The sequence below is a fragment of the Heliangelus exortis genome, chromosome 17 (assembly GCF_036169615.1).
Source record: "Heliangelus exortis chromosome 17, bHelExo1.hap1, whole genome shotgun sequence".
NCBI lineage: Eukaryota > Metazoa > Chordata > Aves > Apodiformes > Trochilidae > Heliangelus > Heliangelus exortis.
Window position 1 is genome coordinate 11,897,643 of NC_092438.1, and position 18,014 is coordinate 11,915,656.

General features: G+C 43.0%; 1 protein-coding gene across 30 annotated transcripts in view; it reads right to left on the reverse strand.

Annotated features, from left to right (window-relative positions):
• Positions 1-18,014, reverse strand: part of MAPK8IP3 (mitogen-activated protein kinase 8 interacting protein 3) — a 56,386-nt gene that overhangs the window by 20,332 nt on the left and 18,040 nt on the right. For 6 of the 30 annotated variants that reach the window (XM_071761281.1, XM_071761275.1, XM_071761273.1 and 3 more), the window contains 9 exons: positions 16,397-16,541; positions 10,936-11,182; positions 10,303-10,405; positions 7,767-7,885; positions 6,557-6,568; positions 5,210-5,227; positions 2,902-2,959; positions 1,751-1,903; positions 109-190 (listed from right to left, as the gene is read on the reverse strand). In XM_071761281.1, the coding sequence (XP_071617382.1) occupies positions 109-190; positions 1,751-1,903; positions 2,902-2,959; positions 5,210-5,227; positions 6,557-6,568; positions 7,767-7,885; positions 10,303-10,405; positions 10,936-11,182; positions 16,397-16,541 (937 nt within the window). Of the gene's footprint in view, positions 1-108; positions 191-1,750; positions 1,904-2,901; positions 2,960-5,209; positions 5,228-6,556; positions 6,569-7,766; positions 7,886-10,302; positions 10,406-10,935; positions 11,183-13,601; positions 13,728-16,396; positions 16,542-18,014 lie in introns of those variants that run through there. The other 24 variants (XM_071761293.1, XM_071761291.1, XM_071761290.1 and 21 more) reach the window with 12 other exon arrangements.

Consider the following 18,014-nt stretch of genomic DNA (forward strand, 5'->3'; position numbering starts at 1 on the left):
CTCATGAATGCAGATAAATCTGCATCTCAGGACTCAAAGACATGAAGTTAATACAGAGCAAGTATATCAACCCCCTTTCCCCGCAGGCATTTTAGTAATGTAATATACCAATTCTGTACAGAGATAGCTGCTTACATCCTCCACCTCCTCTTTGGGTTCTCGCCGGGCAACAATCGCTTCAGATTTCACTCTAGGAAACAGGAAGAAAGGCATCAAACCAGCAAGTGATACAGGGCTGGCCCCAAGGTGTTTTGGGAGGAGAAGCATTTATGGCATTTCCTCTATGAGGAAATGTTTTCAAACTGAATTATGAGATGCTTCTCTTATATATTTCCCTCTCTCTTTCAGCATGTTACTCTGAACAGCCTCACCAACATCACCTCATTTCTTTGCAATGTTTGATGTAAGCACCACTGGAACAGTTCAGCCAATTTCTATTTCAGAGCCATAACCTAAGTTCAAATGTTTGATGAGATCTTAACCATGGGACAACTAAGCCATTACCCACACTGAAAATACTGGCTCAAGTTCTTCTGTTCTGCTTCTGTTTTCCATGCAGTTAAAAAATCCTCAATGTGAAGTACAGTTTGCCATGATGTTAAAGAAGAGAACACCACATCCATGTTAGTAAAATCCTTAAAGTATTTAACTGAGTGCATCTGATTTCTTTAAATTCCATACCAAGGTGCACTCATACAGTCCAGTTGACTTACACTCACTTTTATTAACAAAAAGTCACCGTGGAAAAAAAATGCTGCCTCCATCTCCTAAAAATGGACACTTGCCAGTCAAAAGTCCATGTCCCTACTGCATAATATATTCTGAATATTATACACACTATGAGAGACTCAAAAGGCATTTTAAAAGCTCAGATCTATTTCTACTGCTTGTGAGACTACTTTCAGTGCAGACATTTTGACCAATGAAGAGCACAGTCTGTGTGATCCTGTCTGATCTTGTGTGACCTTCATGATTCTGTCCTCAGATTACAGAGGCAACCTTCCAGATTCCAGCTGCAAAATAAACACTGTCCTCTGAATTGAGACACCACAGTGCAATGCATGTGGCTGTCTGGGTGTAATGATGCTGCTCTAAGCCTAGTGGGGCAACTTCAGTTTTAGGGATGTGAAACCATCACACTTTGCTAGGCATTCATGCTTTGGTTTCTGTAGTTTAAATGGAAAATAAGAAGTGGGATGTCTCTAAATGTTACCTACATAGAACTTCAAAATCTCTCCTAACCAGCATGATCAATGAAGCAATTAACATCAGAGTTTTTTAAATACTGTTTGAGGGAATCTGTATTAGCTCTTTCATTAAATGAATGGGCAATCATTCCTTTAAGAGCTGTTTTGGCTGCTGCCATGATCAAGTTCTTGACAATTACCCTCAAAACTACTGATTCTGAAATTCCACCACCCACCCACACCCCATGTTGTTTTATTTTTTTAATTGTGAATTGAAACCCTGAGCATTTAACTCCTGGGAGAATGCATTTGCTGTTGCTGCTGCAAAATCCTAGTCCTGGGGAGGAAAATTCTGTGGGTTTTCTAAGATTCAGGAATTTGTTTCAATCAAATGGGAACAATATAATACTGAAAATATGTCAGGCACCTACCATCAGTGCTTTATAAGGTACCTCTGAATTACAGTGCTAGTGTCCATGAGAGAAGCAGAGGAAAACTAACAGAGGAACTGGGTTTATCACTCATGTCCTCCCTGCTCCCAGGGCTGGGCATGAACCACTCACCTCTTCAGTTCCTCCTCCAGCTCCTTGACTCTGGTTTCCATTTTGGCTTTGGCTTGCTTTGTTGCTTCAAGCTCTCCTTTCAGCACCTCTTGCTCTCCAGACAGCTGGTCCACCTTGGCAATCAAATCATTCTTCACAACGTTCAAAGCATTTCTTAAAGGTGTGAAAGGGACAGTAAACAAAAATGCCCAAACCCAGCAGCTGTCCATAAGAGAGACCTGAAACTAAAGTCACAGGCACTACAAGAAGAGCTGAAATGAGTGTATTTAAACAAGTCAGTCCAGCTATAACTTATCAAAAAACAGATTTTGACAAGAAGGAAATGCAGAACACAGAAATCACCACAGTGGGTCAGGATGAGGTTTGTCCAGTCCTGTATCTTTACTGACAGACCAATATCTCCTTAAGAAGACAGCAGAGTACTGTAGAAAACAGGTGTAGGGTAGGCTATCATCTATACAAAGCTCAAATCTATTATTAACAGAATGAAGATCTGAAATGTGACCTGAAGAACTGCTGTTATCTGTAAGTGGATGATGGTGATACAAAAAAAGGCATTTCCAATCAGCTCTTAAATATCTTAAAATCTTTACGATGAGCAACTTCCTTTCATAGTTCTCCAACTCTCCCCTGGGAGTAGTTTGCTTTTCTCTTCCTAGCTGCTTAGTTTAGTATCTGCTTTGCCAGCCTTTCTCAAAAAATAAGTCCATTACACTGTCTACTTTTTTTCTTTTTTTAAAATCAACTATTAAATCTTTGAAAAAACTTCTCTATAGTAAGAAAATTGTAAGAAAAAAATATTTACCAACAGCAAGCCTTGCAAATAGAAAACCCTATAAACAACAATGTCCTCACAGAGGCTCAAACACACACCTAGATCTACACTGAAGTAAATCAAAAACTTGGCATTTCAATTGGGATCAGACCCTACCAGCACTTGCCCTGGGACTTCACCTAAGTGCCTGCAGTTAGGAAAGTTCCTCAGAAGAGCAATTCCTCTTCTAGAATTGAAGGACAAAAAGTATTCATGACAACCTGTTAGATAAATGAGCAAGTCCCTGTGAGGCAGGAGTTCTAGGCCAAGACCTCCTCCAAGATGACATCTCATTTATAATTAGGCAGGGACTTCACAGCACGCAACAGTTCCTTACTTGGTCTCCAGCAGCTGCGAGTTCTCCAACAGCAGATTTCCCACTTCTTTGCCCATTCCTGAAAAGAAAGGCCAGGCAGTTTTCACCTTCTCTCCCAGAAACATGAAGTTTGTGTGGCACTGCCTGACTCATGCTTGTGGAGGAGAAATCACTTTGTTAGGCCTCCCTAGGCTTCTGTGTCCTGCCACAGAGTGCTTCTTGCTGAAGAGCAAGCAAAAAAACCCCTTGTGTCCTTCTGCAAAGAGCCCAGAGCAGACCTAGCTTCTTACTCCAACTTTCACAGACTCCCCGGAGTCTTCACTACTCAAAAGGTAAAAAAAATTCCATGGGTTTTTCCCAGAGGACAGCAGAGCACTGTCCAAACTGCTGGCAAGATCTGCACATCAGTGATTTTCTCTCTTAGTATAAGCCAAATCTGCTGTTTCTCAGCACGGACTGGGGATCATGGTTGTGACAAGTTTCATTCACATAAAAGGCTGCCCACTATCAGCCTTCCACCAGAGTAAGTTTACAGGACTTCAGCTTGTCCATTACTCTATCTACCTGGAATAGTTTTCTCAGAGATGTTTAAAATCTGAAGTCCCAGTCCCATCACATAAGACTCACACTCAAGAAAACATCTACATGAGATCCACTGTACTTGCACTTGGGCATCAATGTATATGACACAACTGCAATATGCAGATTGGGCTGCAAGCACTTTGAAAAATCTGGGACTAAGAGTGAAGGTTGGATTCAGTATTTCGTAACACCAAAGAAAAAGGAATTTAGGGGCCAAAACCACCTCTGGGTTGTTTCCTGCTGCCAGTGACTTGCTGGCTCCTAGTGTCAGCCTCTATCTTACAATGAGGAGTAGAGGCCACCTAGGAACTACAGGGGACAGTGCTTGGTGTTGCAGCTCATTTCTCACCAGAAGGTCTCAGAGTACAAAGAAGTCTCACAACCACCAGTGTCTGTGCTGAAGTGCTCCTTGTCCTGCCCTCTGAACTACCTCTTCCTTTACACCAAAGATATCAACAGTTCTCATGATCCATTATTTCTGATTAGTTAATATTTGCAATAAAATAAACAAAAACCAAAACACGAACTTGAAGTAAATGGAAGTTAGAGAAACATGGTAGCATACAAGAAATGAGAACACATCACAACACTCCAACATACAAAACCTCTTCCCATAGTTAAATAGGATGAATTTATGATGGCAAAAGCAAATTCCCAGCAAGAATGAGTAAGAAGCAGCATTTTCAAATAACATTTGAAAAATTAGCAGACAGGAATTAATCACTTTGTTGTTTCAGGCAATGTGTTCTTTGGCTGCTTTATCAAAGAATATTACAAAAAGGAAAACACTGAGTGACACTATCTGCACTGTAAACTGAAGTGTAATTTTGGTTTGGTAAGGACAGTGACCTGTAGCCCTTTCTTTTTTGGCACGCCATATGTTGATCAGGAGACCAAGTCATCTCTTTATTCAATGTTTTTCTCATTCCTTCTTAGTGATCTACAAGTGATCGAATAAATATTTAGTCTGTAACACACTGAAATGGCAGAAGGACATTACAGGTGCTGAGGGAAATTAAGAGAAAGAGTTCATCCCTGAATTTTTTTTACTAAATCTTTTTCCTTCCCATTTTTGAGTCATGTATACCCTCTCTGCAGCTGTCTTCTGGAGAAAAAGGAAGTCTGGTGAAGACAGTGAACAATCATGCCAGAACTAAAGCCAGAGAGCATCTCAACCATTAGTATCCTTACCACAGCTTCTACTTATCTGTGTCTGGCAGTCACAGCCCAAGGATTTAAGCAGCAAGAGGTCTGCTGGGCTAGTCTTGTAATAAAGAAATGGATGAAGCCATCCCAGAACCACACAATGGACACTATGAGATAACCTTATGCAGGCTGTACTGGGAAAGCTCTGCTCATGGGGAAAAAAAAACCCAAACACTGTGGAGTGACTAAAAGGAGATCGCTTCACCTCTTTGTGGTGTAGAGCAAAAAGAAGAGAGGTCTGGACAGAGCCCTGTCTAACTGAGCCCTCCTACACTGTCCACCTCCCATAGCCAGGCAAATAGTGTGAAGGATCAAAGTGGATATCAGCTACAAGAACCAGAGGAGAATCCCACTGCCACTGACTAATTCTGTCGTGCTTCTTGGAGATATGATACCATCATCACAAAAAAGCAAGCCAAGGTAATGCAAGACATATGAAAAGATGTTGAGAGAATGGAAGAAATTTAGAAAAAAAATGCACATATAAAAAAAAAAAAGGAGGAAGAAAAAAAAAAAAAAAGAAAAACGGCCTTCGCCTTACCAAAGAAATCATCCCGTACTATGACAGCCATCCCATACGAGTAAGGGAACAGAAAGAGATGGGGACAAAGGGGAGGAAAGGAAGAGAAAAAAAGCAGCCATTAAGTACCAGTCTGTAAACAGCAAACAGAGCAGCTCATCAGCATGTGTACATCTCTGAGTAGTGCCAGTGTATGTGATGCTCAGCAGTAACTGATCTGCACCTTGTTCTGCTGCAGCCTGTTGTAACAGGGATTTATACCTGAGATGCCAGGACAAACTCGAGAGGAGCCCCATCTGTCTCTTCCATCTTCATCATTTCCCCTGGACTACATGTCTTTGGGTTTCCCATCCCCACAACAAAAGTAGTTCAACAGACATTATGAGTAGGGTGAGAAAAGGACAGGAGCAGGAGGAAAAACAGAAGGGGGGCAGCGGGTGGATATCAAAGCTCTCATCTGGCCTTTTTGCACAGGCCCAGATCCACCTCCACACCTCAACTTCAGCAGGAAGTTTTCTGAGAGAGGAGCATGAAAAAGTCACTTAAAATAAAACTAGTTTGAACTCAAAGAAAGGATGACACCATCCCTTTCTTTTGTAGCCCCACAGCACCAACACCAAGAGGTGTCAGTCATAGGAAGGTGTCAGACCTCATGGCCACACAGCATCACACTCTTGAGTCTGCCTAAGTCACAGTGGAAGCTTCATTTTGCACTAAAAGCAAGAGACACCTTTGACTTTGTCTCAAACTGCATCAGGGCTCAAATGCATTTTATGGAAAGGTGCAAACCTGACAACAGAGCGTGGCCCCAAGGCAGTGAGTCTCCTTCACCAGAAGAAGACAGAACTGTAACTCCTGCCATAAAGGCAAAGCTTTCACAAAAGACAGAGGCTTTGCCACTCTAATCAAGAAAGCTTTTGAGTGTCACAACAGCTATTGCAGACGAGGGCCAGCACACACCAACCAACCCTCAGTGGCCACCAGGCACACAGAGGAATTCCTCACAGCGTGGCTTGCTGAGAGCAGGAACCTAATTCAGTCGTGTGCCAACAGGCAGGGCATCCATCCCGACAGGAAAAAAGCACTTTGAGCCCCAAGCCAAAGTGAGAGGCCAGTGTTACACGTGGCAGACAGCCACACAAGAAAAGCTTATTGAAAGGAAGGGGGTGTGTGAGCACAGAGTGGGGATGTTCTGCTGCCCAGGACCCACCAGTGCGAGGCAACCAAGCGAGGTGAAAGTGGGAGAAGTCTGCAAAGCCAACCGTGTTTGGACAAGAGCAGGGGAGTATCACACGTGTATACCATGTCATTTGACCTCAACAGGATAAAAAGAAACAAGAAAAGAAATTGAGCAGAGGAGATACACACCTGAGAACTCCCCTATGGGCCATGTCCAGCGAAGCACAAACAGACAGGGGAAAAAAGGAAGTGAAAAAAGGATCAATCAGTGACTGAAACAACAAAAACTTTGTTCAAAAAAAAATTAACAATGATTCAGCCATTTCAATGTCAAAAGGCATGAAATAATAACGACAGGATCTGCCATGGCTGTAGATGGCATGACTCTACACACAGGACCCAAAAGAAAAAAAAAGAAAAAAAAAAAAAGGGAAGGTAACCCATGATAAAACTGCAACCACAAACCTCAGCTACCCCCAGTGTTCCAGACATGAAACTCAGGTAATCACATTTTCCAAAACTGGATAAACCTTTTTTTCTTTATTTAGCTGTGTACCACTAAATACAGTTAGTTTCCACTACCTTCTCATTTCCAACCCCCTTCTAATTTTAGCAAGTAGATCATCTGACAATAAACGTGCTCTGCAGAGATACTTCAGCTTGCAAAAGGCAGAGATAGTTGCATTTAAAAACTCTTTTTTTGTTGTTGTGTTTTGGGTTTTTTTCTTTTTTTACAGTGCAGTGCTGGGACTCAGTTTGATAATCCCATTACAACTTCTGTACCAAAAATTATACATAAACTTACCACTAATATATCTACATTTCTGTCTTCACCACAAGCCCCCTGTTATTTGAAGGGAGGTTTTAATCTCCAAAGCAAACACAGTTTGGCATCCTAAAGCTGAAAGGAAGAACCTGCCCATAGCACACAACCAAACTGCTAGTGCTCCTCTGTGTCCTGAAATTCTTGGGATAGGGAAGAGAAGGAAGGCAGAGATGAAAGGAGGAGCCTAACCAGGATGGGGAGGCAAGAACCTGCCATTAGCAAGTGGATACATAAGAAAACAGCCAACTAGAGTTCCTAAGGCTGTAATGAGAAAGAATCATAGAATCATAGAATCCTAGGGGTTGGAAGGGACCTCGAAAGATCATCTAGTCCAACCCCCCAAAGAAAGAAGGGAATTTAATCTACAAATGCCCTACTGAGTAATTGTTTTTATTCCACATTGTTGTCCAGAATACTTTCCATGGCATTTTTTAAAAGCAAAACATCCAAATTGTGGGAAAAAAAAAAAAAGAAAAAAAAAGAAAAAAAAAAAGAGAAATTAAATTATTCTAGAAGAAAAATACAGTTGTCATTGTACCAGTGAAAACAGAATGGTTTTAAACAAGCTTTTACCTAGTAAATCTGCTCCTTCATCAACATCTCCAATAACCTCAGACCCTGCTGTGGAAAGTTCATGATACAGAGAGTCTGTGTTGATCCCAAATGCTTTGTTCACAATCCCCTGTGTTGGGCTGTAGTTGGAAGAAGAAAAAACAAAAGCATTAAATCATAAACTACTGAGAATCCCAGACCATTAGAACCAAAATCCTAAGAGCACATTCCACTTGTTTACCACAGGCTGATTCAGGGAACAGACTGAGTAAAGAAAAAAAGGATGTTTTATTCCCATTATCAAGGACAAATGCCTTTCATGCAGAACCTGAAAGCTCACCCAGATGACTCCCTTTAAGTCATAGTAGTCAATGATTACTCAGTACTTGGTAGAAAAATTTCACCTCACAGAAGCTTTTAGCTCCAACTTCTCAGACACTACAAGGATTTCCACTCTCCTATCAATTTAGATAGCAACCTTAGGCACCAGTAAGATCAGATAAGGGTTCAAATGTTGAAAACAGCAATGGTCTTCACCAACTAGTAAGTGAAATCAGCCTGAAGGGTTTGTTTCTTCTTTGGGTGAGTCTAGGAGTACAAAAAGCTTCTTCACATGTCAGCAAAATTTATTTCACTAAAGGTATATCAAAGTTAATGTTTTCTAATTGTATCATATGGGAGCACATTTCCTACCATCAAGGATCTTCTTGCATTTCTTGACAATCTCATGGCTCCAGGAGAAAACAGCTGTTTCAGGAGGTGAAGGTCAGGCACCCTCTGGGATTGTCACTGCCCACTCTAAAAAATGTTCTTGATGTGGGTATAAACACTGCCCTGCCTTATGTGAGGGTAATCAGCCAGCACGAAGAGAGGCTGCATGATTTTTCTAGCAGTCTAACAGAAAGGTGACTGGAGATTATCCTAGATAAATCAAGCCTCAGTGATAAAGCTCAAACATTACAAATGGGCTGTGGTGGCTGTCTCTGGTGTTGCAGAGTTACAGCACATTGCAGACAAAGGGGGGGAAAAAAGTGCTTTTTTTCAATTACAGAAAAATTACAGCTACCCAGACATCTGAAAGCACTGAGGAGTTACAAATGGATGTCATGACTGCACTGGAACTAATCAGTTCATGAAGTCTAATGGACACCACAAGCACAAGAAGCAACCAACATCTGACCTGATGACCCAATCCAGCTTGAACTTCTTCAGCACTCAACTCTCAGCTGCATATATCTCAAAAGCATTCTGATTTTAAAGCAGCAAGCACACTGTTCAGCAGATTCAGAGTTAGCTCATATCTCCTGTAGCCTTCAGCCTCACTACCTGGATCAAGAGATCACAGCTTGCAGAGCTTCCAGCGCAGCAATCCTCTCTGTTCCCTTCTTTTTCCTTGGGTTTGACTATTCTTGATCTGATCTCACCAGTCACCTTTGTCAACCCCATACAGAGCTGTTTCAGCTACCCAGATTCCTTCTGTTTCTGACCCTAAAAATGGCCTGTGTGTCCTACATATTCTGAGGGCAGCTTGTGATTTCACACCTGAGAAATACACCTGTTATTGCCACTCAGATCCTTCTTGATCAGGGGGCTCAACAGTGGGAATCCAGTGCAGATTTGGACCACAAGAAAATCTTGCCTTAACTTTTTCAGGGCACACTTGTAAGAGGCAGGAAGTTATTTTTGCTGATGTAGTGTCAAATTACCCCCTGAATGAGGGTAAAAATTAAGGAATCCTGTACAATTAACTATCCAATCTTATCAAAAACTAGTCAAGATACTTAGACTAATAATTCTATACTAATACATGCCTCACAGAAACATGGTGCTGAAATTAACAGACTTTAGGGAACCTCCTATTTAGCACAAAATGGGTGATGGGACAGCAACCAGAGAGGCAGAGTAGTTCTGCTAATTCATAGGACTCAGCCAAGGTCCTGAGTGAACTGATGGGTCTAAATTGCTCTGATCAGCCTCACCTGGGACCCACACTCACCCTCTGGTCCAATGTCTTCCTTTAACCTCAGGGACCTAATTAATTCCCTTGCCTTGTCTGAAGCTCCTGATGGACCTTGCTACCTGTGCTCTGCCCTCCATGCTCAGACCCTGCAGGACTGGCATCTCTGGGCTTACTCTTCATTGTCTTCCCTTCTGGAGCAGCCCCATTCCCACTCTTCAAACACTTGAAAAGATGAAAATTGAAGAAACCTAAAGATTTCAAAACTGAATTCAGACTTGATCTCTTATTAAACAAGAGCATCTTCTCCCTCTTCCTGATAGCTTAAGCCCATGTCCCTTTGCCTGTCTTAAACATTTTGTTTCTCCCTCTCTCTGTCTTCCCTGATCCAGCAAGGCAAACAAGTCCAGTTCTGGGTCAGCTGTACAGATCCTTCTGCATATTGCCAGCAGACATTTGTCTTCTCTAGAGAACTCAGAAAAGGTCAGGATCCCTCATAATTTGCACTATTCCTTGACCTCAGTGTGAGCCACACCATCTGCTTCTCAGTCCTCAGAAAACCAAGGGAAAGAGCAGACAGGGAATGGTCACAATCAGTACCTGTTCCCAGTGCGTTCCAGGCGGGGATCTTGACACATATCCAGCTCTGGAGTAGAGTCTATGATGTCCTGAACATCAGACCACTCATCACTGCTGCCCATTCCTAAGATAAAACATATGATCTATAGGATCAGAACTTTCACAGGATGGTGTTCCTTGACAGGACTTTTTCAGTTTTGAATATTGAGATTTCAAAATGTATTGAGGTTGTAAAACAGGAGCAGAAAGTGGCTGATCATCTGGAGTCACAAATGCTTCAGTGCTGGGAAGGCATCCTCAACAATTCCAGAGCAGAAAGACCATAAGCATCCCTTCTCCCCACTCTACCAGAGTATCACCAGAGTCACTGACCTGAATGTCAGTGTCATAAAAAGTCATAACCAAAAATATTATTAAAATAAATCGCAAATAAACTTCACCTGTCTGAAATCAAATACAACACAGTGATTATCTGTATAGCCTCACAAAGTTTACTGTAGTTATCAATTGGCACTACTTGGTTGTAAAATAAAATCCTACACTTATGAAGCTGTTTACCCCTCAGTATCCCAGCCTCTTCCTGTAACAGAGGGACACCAGCACAGGGAAGTAATTTACTTTAGCAACGCAGTATCCAAGCTGCAGCTTCCATACCTATGCTGACATTCCTCATCTCCTGTGTGACCTGGACTTCCATGTTCCGGCTGTTCCGCTTTTCTCGTGCCCTCTTATTGCTCTTGGTTGTGCTGTTATGTTCACTGATGGACTGGATGCTCTCGTTCAAGGGTGTGACAGCAGCAGATGGCACAGATGACGTGGGAGTGTTGGACTTGGTTCCAGTGGTGCTCGGTGTGGCAGCTGCTGAGGACTGCCCAGATTCAGACATTTCATCCTGGGGGCACTACAGCAATTACAGGGTGGGGGAAGAACAAAAAGGGAAAAGCACAGCTATACATTTCAGTTAATCTCCCATTTGTTGGTGTATGGCTGCCTTGAAGCATTATGGAGAATGAGTCTTGCTCACCACACCAGCTACATGTCCAGCACTTGGTGACACCAGGCACACCAGAGCCACAACGAAGCAGCAAGTTCACGTGCTGAACTCAGCAAGCAAATCCCACCTGAGAAAGGACTGATTTCCTTCCTCCTTTACTACTGAACATTGCTTTTCACAAGTCACATCAGTGTGTGATCTCTTGATAATGCATCTCAGGAAATGTGGCACCTGCAGCTCACGCTGACTACAGTGGAAGCTGAAGGGCTCTGGCACTTGTGGTAAGCCAGGCCAGCATTTCCAAGACTGCAGGAAACATGGATATTTGCTTGGGAAGTGTCAGAAGTGGCCTCTTTAGAGGTCTTGGATGATGCTGTTACTGTAAGCCATCAACACAACCTGGATGAGAGAACAGCAAAGTGGTTTTGACAATGCACTGCAGAAGCAAAGCATGTACCAAGCTGGGGAGGTCTGACTTTGCTAGGGCTGGAGACCAATGTCCTCACACCACTTTATGCAGAAGCTTGCCAAGCATGGGTCCAGTTTGACAACACAGCAGAAACAGGTGTGGTCTCCCCATTTCCAAATGACAGGATGAGAAGCCCCAAGAATTCAAAAATCAGAAGCTGACAAATTGACATAGGAGATGGATTCCCAGTGTGAAATGCACACAAATGGCTCTCAGTTTTACAGACATTACATCCCCATTTCTTGCAATACCACCCTCTGAAAAACCTGGGAGGCTTTCAAGACTCTGAAGATTTTATGCTGTGACCTTTGCTTGTCAATTAAAACATCATTGCTTCACAGGCAACCAATTAACCTCTAGACCAGAGCTGTGATCACTCCCAGACCCAAATGAGATCTCCCTATTCTCCACAACAGCCCACTAATTACTGCCTGCAGGGAGATGACAAAATTAATGTTGAAAGTTGTATGTGATAATGAGTTGCTTTTGGATATGGTGACACTCAGCATTTGCAGATCCAGACCCCACTTTCATCTCTACTGCCTGCCTCTTGCCTGCTTTGTGAGTACCAGGAAGATCCTGACATTGCTCAGAGGCTGCTCTGAGCTCTCAGCCTTGGAGCTGTGCTGCTGTTTCACTTCACTAATTTGGAAGTCTCTTTCTCTTGTTCCAATAACAACTTCCCAACATGACAAAAAAATTCAAAATGGGATGAGAGAGAAGACTGAAAAGAAATGGTGACTTAACCCTTTGCAGCCATTTTTTTTTCCATCTGGAGTCTGATTAAGATCTTCCTTTAATTAGACTGGCCTCTAGATGCTCATCTTAAAATACCCTGCTGTACATTGTACTATGGAAGTCAAAGGATTTACATTGCATCTGTGCATTTATATTGGAAATCAAGAGTTTTTTAAACTGCATTACCATTAAATGCAATCCACTTCTTGTATACAGTTTCTGCATTGTCAGTCCAAACAGCACCCACATTCCCACCCAGACATTCAGATCACCTCCCTGCACATCTGATGATTTTAGCAGTAAGACTGAGATGAGGACTTTTCACTTAGGTTGCTACACGTGAAAACCACACTTACTACCTCTACCTCATATTCCTGTTTCAGGAGCAACTTTCCTAATGTGAGAAGAAAAAAAAAAAAAAGAAAAAAAATTAAAGTAGGTTGTTGAGAACAAATATGATTCAGTCAGCCTTGTAATTCTTCAACTACAGTTTGCTTGCTGTGCCTTCTAATGTACAAAGAGTATCAAGTGTAAAGTGCAACCATAAAACTTCTTTTCCCAAACTAAACTTCGTCAAAGGATTCAGAGATGTTCTTGTGCCCACTGTGAGCCTACAAACAAAATCAAGTCCATGAGCATCTCAGCACTGTAAGAAACACACCCAGGTGGGTCCACTCATTATTCCTTGCTCTTAGGAACTAGATGCCATTCAGAAAGTCTGTATCATCAGTGTCTGTAGGAGAGTATTTGTATCAGAGATAAACTATGACTTCAGGTTTATTGACATAACCTTCCCCTCATGCAGAACACACCAGTGAGTTACTGTCCTGGTGTTTCACTTACTCTTTGGTTACACATCCGAGTTTTGCATTTACCTAGAAAACATACTTTATCAACCTGTCAGCCTGCACTGGAGAAATGCCTCTCAAACATGAACACTGCCAAGGTGCTCCTCTTCACAGTCCAGAAGCTCTATTAATCTTTGCTGACATCTTCCTTCTATTGTCCTGAGTGCTTCACTAATGTGAAACACTCCACCAAGTTCTCCTCTACAGCGTAGAAGGCATTCTCCATAACCCACAGCTCACCCAAAGAAGAGTCTTCACAACCACCACTTACCTACTGCCATACCTGTCAACCTCCTAAACATCAAATGTGTAGTAGTGACCTCCAAAATGCATTGCAAAGGCCCAACATTCATAGCAGTCATATGTCACCATGAGAAGCCACAACTGTATGGTTATAACACTGAAAGTATAGTACATAAAAACAAAAATGTTAAGGACTTTCCTCTCCAGGACATTATACAAAAGAAATGTACAACTGAATGTAAAAATAAAATAATATAATGACAGCCAACTAAAACAGGAAATGATAAGTACACAAGGACACTTAGACTATAACTATGCTATGGCCCCATGAAAAAGAAAAACTAGTCAGAAAAGTCAGGCTATACATACAGGGAAGGTCAGTCGTGTGTGCAGAAGATGTCTGTGGAATACCAGAGCTGCTGAAGAAGAGGCAAGGAGCACATGCTGAGATTTCAGTCATGCAAAATATTTAAGAAATAGAATTCCAGTCAGAGAGTGTGCAAGAAGCTTGCAGGAGAAAAACCTCTATTGCTATGTGCAAATCTAGTAAATCAGTCAATCACATCCTTGAATTATTTATAGGTTTGCTCCATGCTCTTACAAAATCCTCCATAAGATGCTATCCCATCCAGGCCTTTGAGTGCCCAAGCTCTCTAACTCCATCCTACCAGTTCACCTCCTTACACCCAGCATCCCACTTCTGAGTTTCCCTAACAATCACCCACAGAAATCCCAGCACTACCCATCAGATACTTCTGGAGGAGCACACTACTACTTCTGCACAAAGCTTTCTTGTAACCAGAAACAGATTCTTTTCCTTGACACCACCACTAACAGATCACTAAGACATCCAGTCAGTAATCTTCTATTACCTGAACTTGGACACCAAAGCTTCCAATTTGTCTGGGTTCCTGTTGCATTCTCCTGCAATGTAGCTGCTGGATTATCAGTGAGATCCACTCAACTTCTTTCAGAAGTTCTGCAATGGTACTGCTTAAAGAATTACACCTTAGCAAGTCTGTGGAAGATGGATCTAACCTCAACATTCTCCCAGCTTTTCTCTAAAAAATTAACCCCCGATTGCTAAAGAGATCAAGGGCATGTTCACACCTTACCATCTAGCACTGTCTGAGCACCCCAAGAAATAATCTGGTTCCAGAACCAGAGACAGTTGGTGTCTGTGTATTTTGGTTGCTGTGTCCTTGCAGCAGTGTTGTGCTGGCACAGTCCTAGCCTGCAGAAACACATTCATCCTCACCACCCTGAATTCTATTATTGTACTGTGGCATTGCTATTCCCCAATTCCAGGCAAAGCTCCCCAGAAGTCACTGTAGGACCTAACTGACATTATTCAAGTTGCTCCATACCCCAGGCCCTTGTGCCACTAACACTGCAGCAAGGGTTGAGTTCCAAGAACACTCTCCACTACCCAAGGCTCTTGGGTTTGGATTTCCAACTTCCATGATGGCAGAGGGCTGATGAAGTGCTAAGGTTTGTGCTGTGCTAGGCCTGGCTACTTTGCAGTCGTTTTTGTGTTAAAAAAGGGAAATTGCTGCTTTGTTTCTGCATAAATTTTGGATTTGTTGAAATTTCCTGTCCTATGCATCAAGGAGGCCACTCCTGCAGAGTCCCTCAGGCCAAAGTACTACTCATGTAATCTGAAGACACACAGAGTGGGTACAGCTACAAGTTGGGGTTTTTTTCTCAGTTGTTTTGTTTTTTTTAACTCCTCTTTTATATCCTCCTGCCTTTACTACCTCAATTAATTTTAAAGGATTAGTAATTTACAACTTCTCAAAAGGAGAACAGTCCTTAGATGTGACACTTCTGTGATATATAAAACACCTGGAGTTCTACATATTCCAGGCAGAAAAAAAGTGAAATTTACCATTTTTTTAAGCAGATCAGACACCGGTACCTCCATTAGTCCAGTGGAACACCACTGAAAGAGAGGAATTCTGTAGGATTCTGAGCACAAAGACTTTGAGAAGTCTACAGGTACAGCTGTTGGGAACTATAAATCACTGCCTGCAGTCTGATCTGTGAACAACTGCAGTGAGTTGTCAGCAGAGTGCAACATCTGGGTCTTTGGGCTCAGAGCAGTCTCCAAAGGGCAGAACAGAGCACCACAAGCAAGAGGCAGAGCCACACAGCTGCTTCAGCACAGCTGCAGTGCTGTGAGTTTTTTGGGCAGCCTCAGTGTAGAAGGCAATGTATTGAAGGTGACAAGTGTATTGAAGGTAGACAATGCAAGTCTAGAGAAACAACAAGTTATATCAGGAACTGAAGATCTTTAAGCACAGTGCAAGACCTGAGCATCCAAAGAGGAAATTAGGAGCCCTTTTTACTGAAGACAGAAAGGCCAGAAAAGTGATTAGTTGAAAAGGACAGACACTGGAGAGCAAGCTCTTAATGCCTGGTCCCAGCTGAGGTGTAAAAGCACTGCTCTCATCAACAGAGAGAGGATGCAAAGGTTCCACTATTTCCTCTCCCAAATAAGCTATAAAAAAATGATGGATTTATCCTCCCTAAATCGCTAACCACCTCCCCACACATTCCTCTCAAGTTGGGGCCAGTCAAGTAAAGGAGATTATCACTGATACAGGAAGCATGAGGGGCTGTGTCAAATCCCCCCCACACCATATGTCAGATCTGCAAAAGAAAATCCTCCCACCACAGCACAGCTACCAAGGGAGCAGACACACAGCAGGGGAAGGCTGCAAAGGGTTATGGACACAGATTGGTCTCCATCTTAATGAAAACTTGGGATGCTATTGACAGTGTGAGAGTGGGAAACCCTTGCTTGGCGATGGTCTATAAAACCTTGTAGCTGGAGTTGGACTGCAGCTGGCCGAGGTCACTCAGGTGCCAGTGGTCCAGTGTTGGGATGATCTTGGCCCCTATCTGCCCACGTACCATGCCATCCGCCAGCGGGAAGACATTCAGAGAATTAGGACGTTCCTTCCTGCTAAAGAGAGAAGCAGAAAGAGAGGAAACCAATCTGTTAGCTGTTTATCAGTTCTTACAAAAAAAGAGAGAGCACACTAGCTTATCTGAAATACAAGTCACTAGAAATTCAGTTGCACTCCTTCCCCTCTCATAGCTGCTGTCTGACCTCCCAAGCCCCAGGCTCCCATGGTGTTGTCTACTCAGAGCCATCATGTCCACTGCTAGAGTCATCCCTCCTCCTGGGGAGACCCTGAGGGGAGGGGGCTGAGAGGCCACAACAGGCATGATTGACTTCTCCACCAGTAAAAACCATGCAAAATGTGCAAAATTGCAAGGAATGCAAAAGTGCAGGGAACCATCAGCCACTCTAAATTGGTGCCTTTTCTGAAAAACAAAGCTACTGGAGGAAAACAAGCCACAGCAAACAAGTCTCACAGAAAAAACCCCAAAACAAACAAAACAAAGCTTCCACAGATCCTAGAGATGCCATCGCTGGGCCAGGAAAGAGCCTTTTAACAAAAAATAATTTACATGGCACTTTTGTACATTCTAACCCAAATCTGGTTAGCTCCATCAGCAGAAATCAGAGGGGTTTGGATCACTTCCAATATTAAGCAAGAAAAATAATACTTGTTCTCCCTGATCCCCTCTCTATATCCATGCTGCAATGCACTCAAAACTCAGAAATTAAAACACAGGTATAAATGAATGCATCATTCACATTGCTAGATACCTGCAATTACATTTTCTTCATACTCTTTTTTTCTGGCAATTGCAGCTGACCAGCTAGCTGTGGGTCTGATTCTGAATATAGAAGCTGGCACAAGTTTTGAGGCCAAGTTGCAAAGGTAGAAAATCTAGAGCATGCAGCAGAGGTGGAAAAGGCTGCAGCAGCATGCCAGGACCAGCAACTGGTTTGGTGCCAGAGAAGCAGGGCTGCAGGAACAGAACACAGGTCCCTTTAGGAGATGTCCCCAGCAGCCTGAGCTACCTGTGTGCAGAGCTGTGTGACAGGCACCCCTAAAGGGCTTCAGTGGGGGTACTTCACTGGCTGCTGTGTGGGACTTCCACTTACTGGTGTGGGGAGTGATGAAATCTGCCCTTCTGCACACCAGTGTTCATAACAGCAAACCTCCACGGGCCTTTCTTTGATGATCATCAGCACTGGTCTGATGACCACGTAGTCACCACATCCACCTCACCCGTGACCCTGGGTGTAAAGACACCACAGGACCTATGCCCCCTTCAGGATGTCTGCAAACACATCAGCACAGGAGATGGTGCACCAACCAGCTCCTTTATGACAGAAAGAAATGGGAGTGTCTAGCAGAGGAGGCAGTATGGATGGAGAAATCCAAGAAGCCCAACCTTCCCCTTCTCAGCAGCACGTGCCACACTGCTGTGTCAGAGTGCCTTGTGCTGAGGAACACTTTCCTGCTGTGGCCTGTCTGGAATAGGAAGAAGGGGCAAAAAGGGGCTTCCAGAGTGTCCC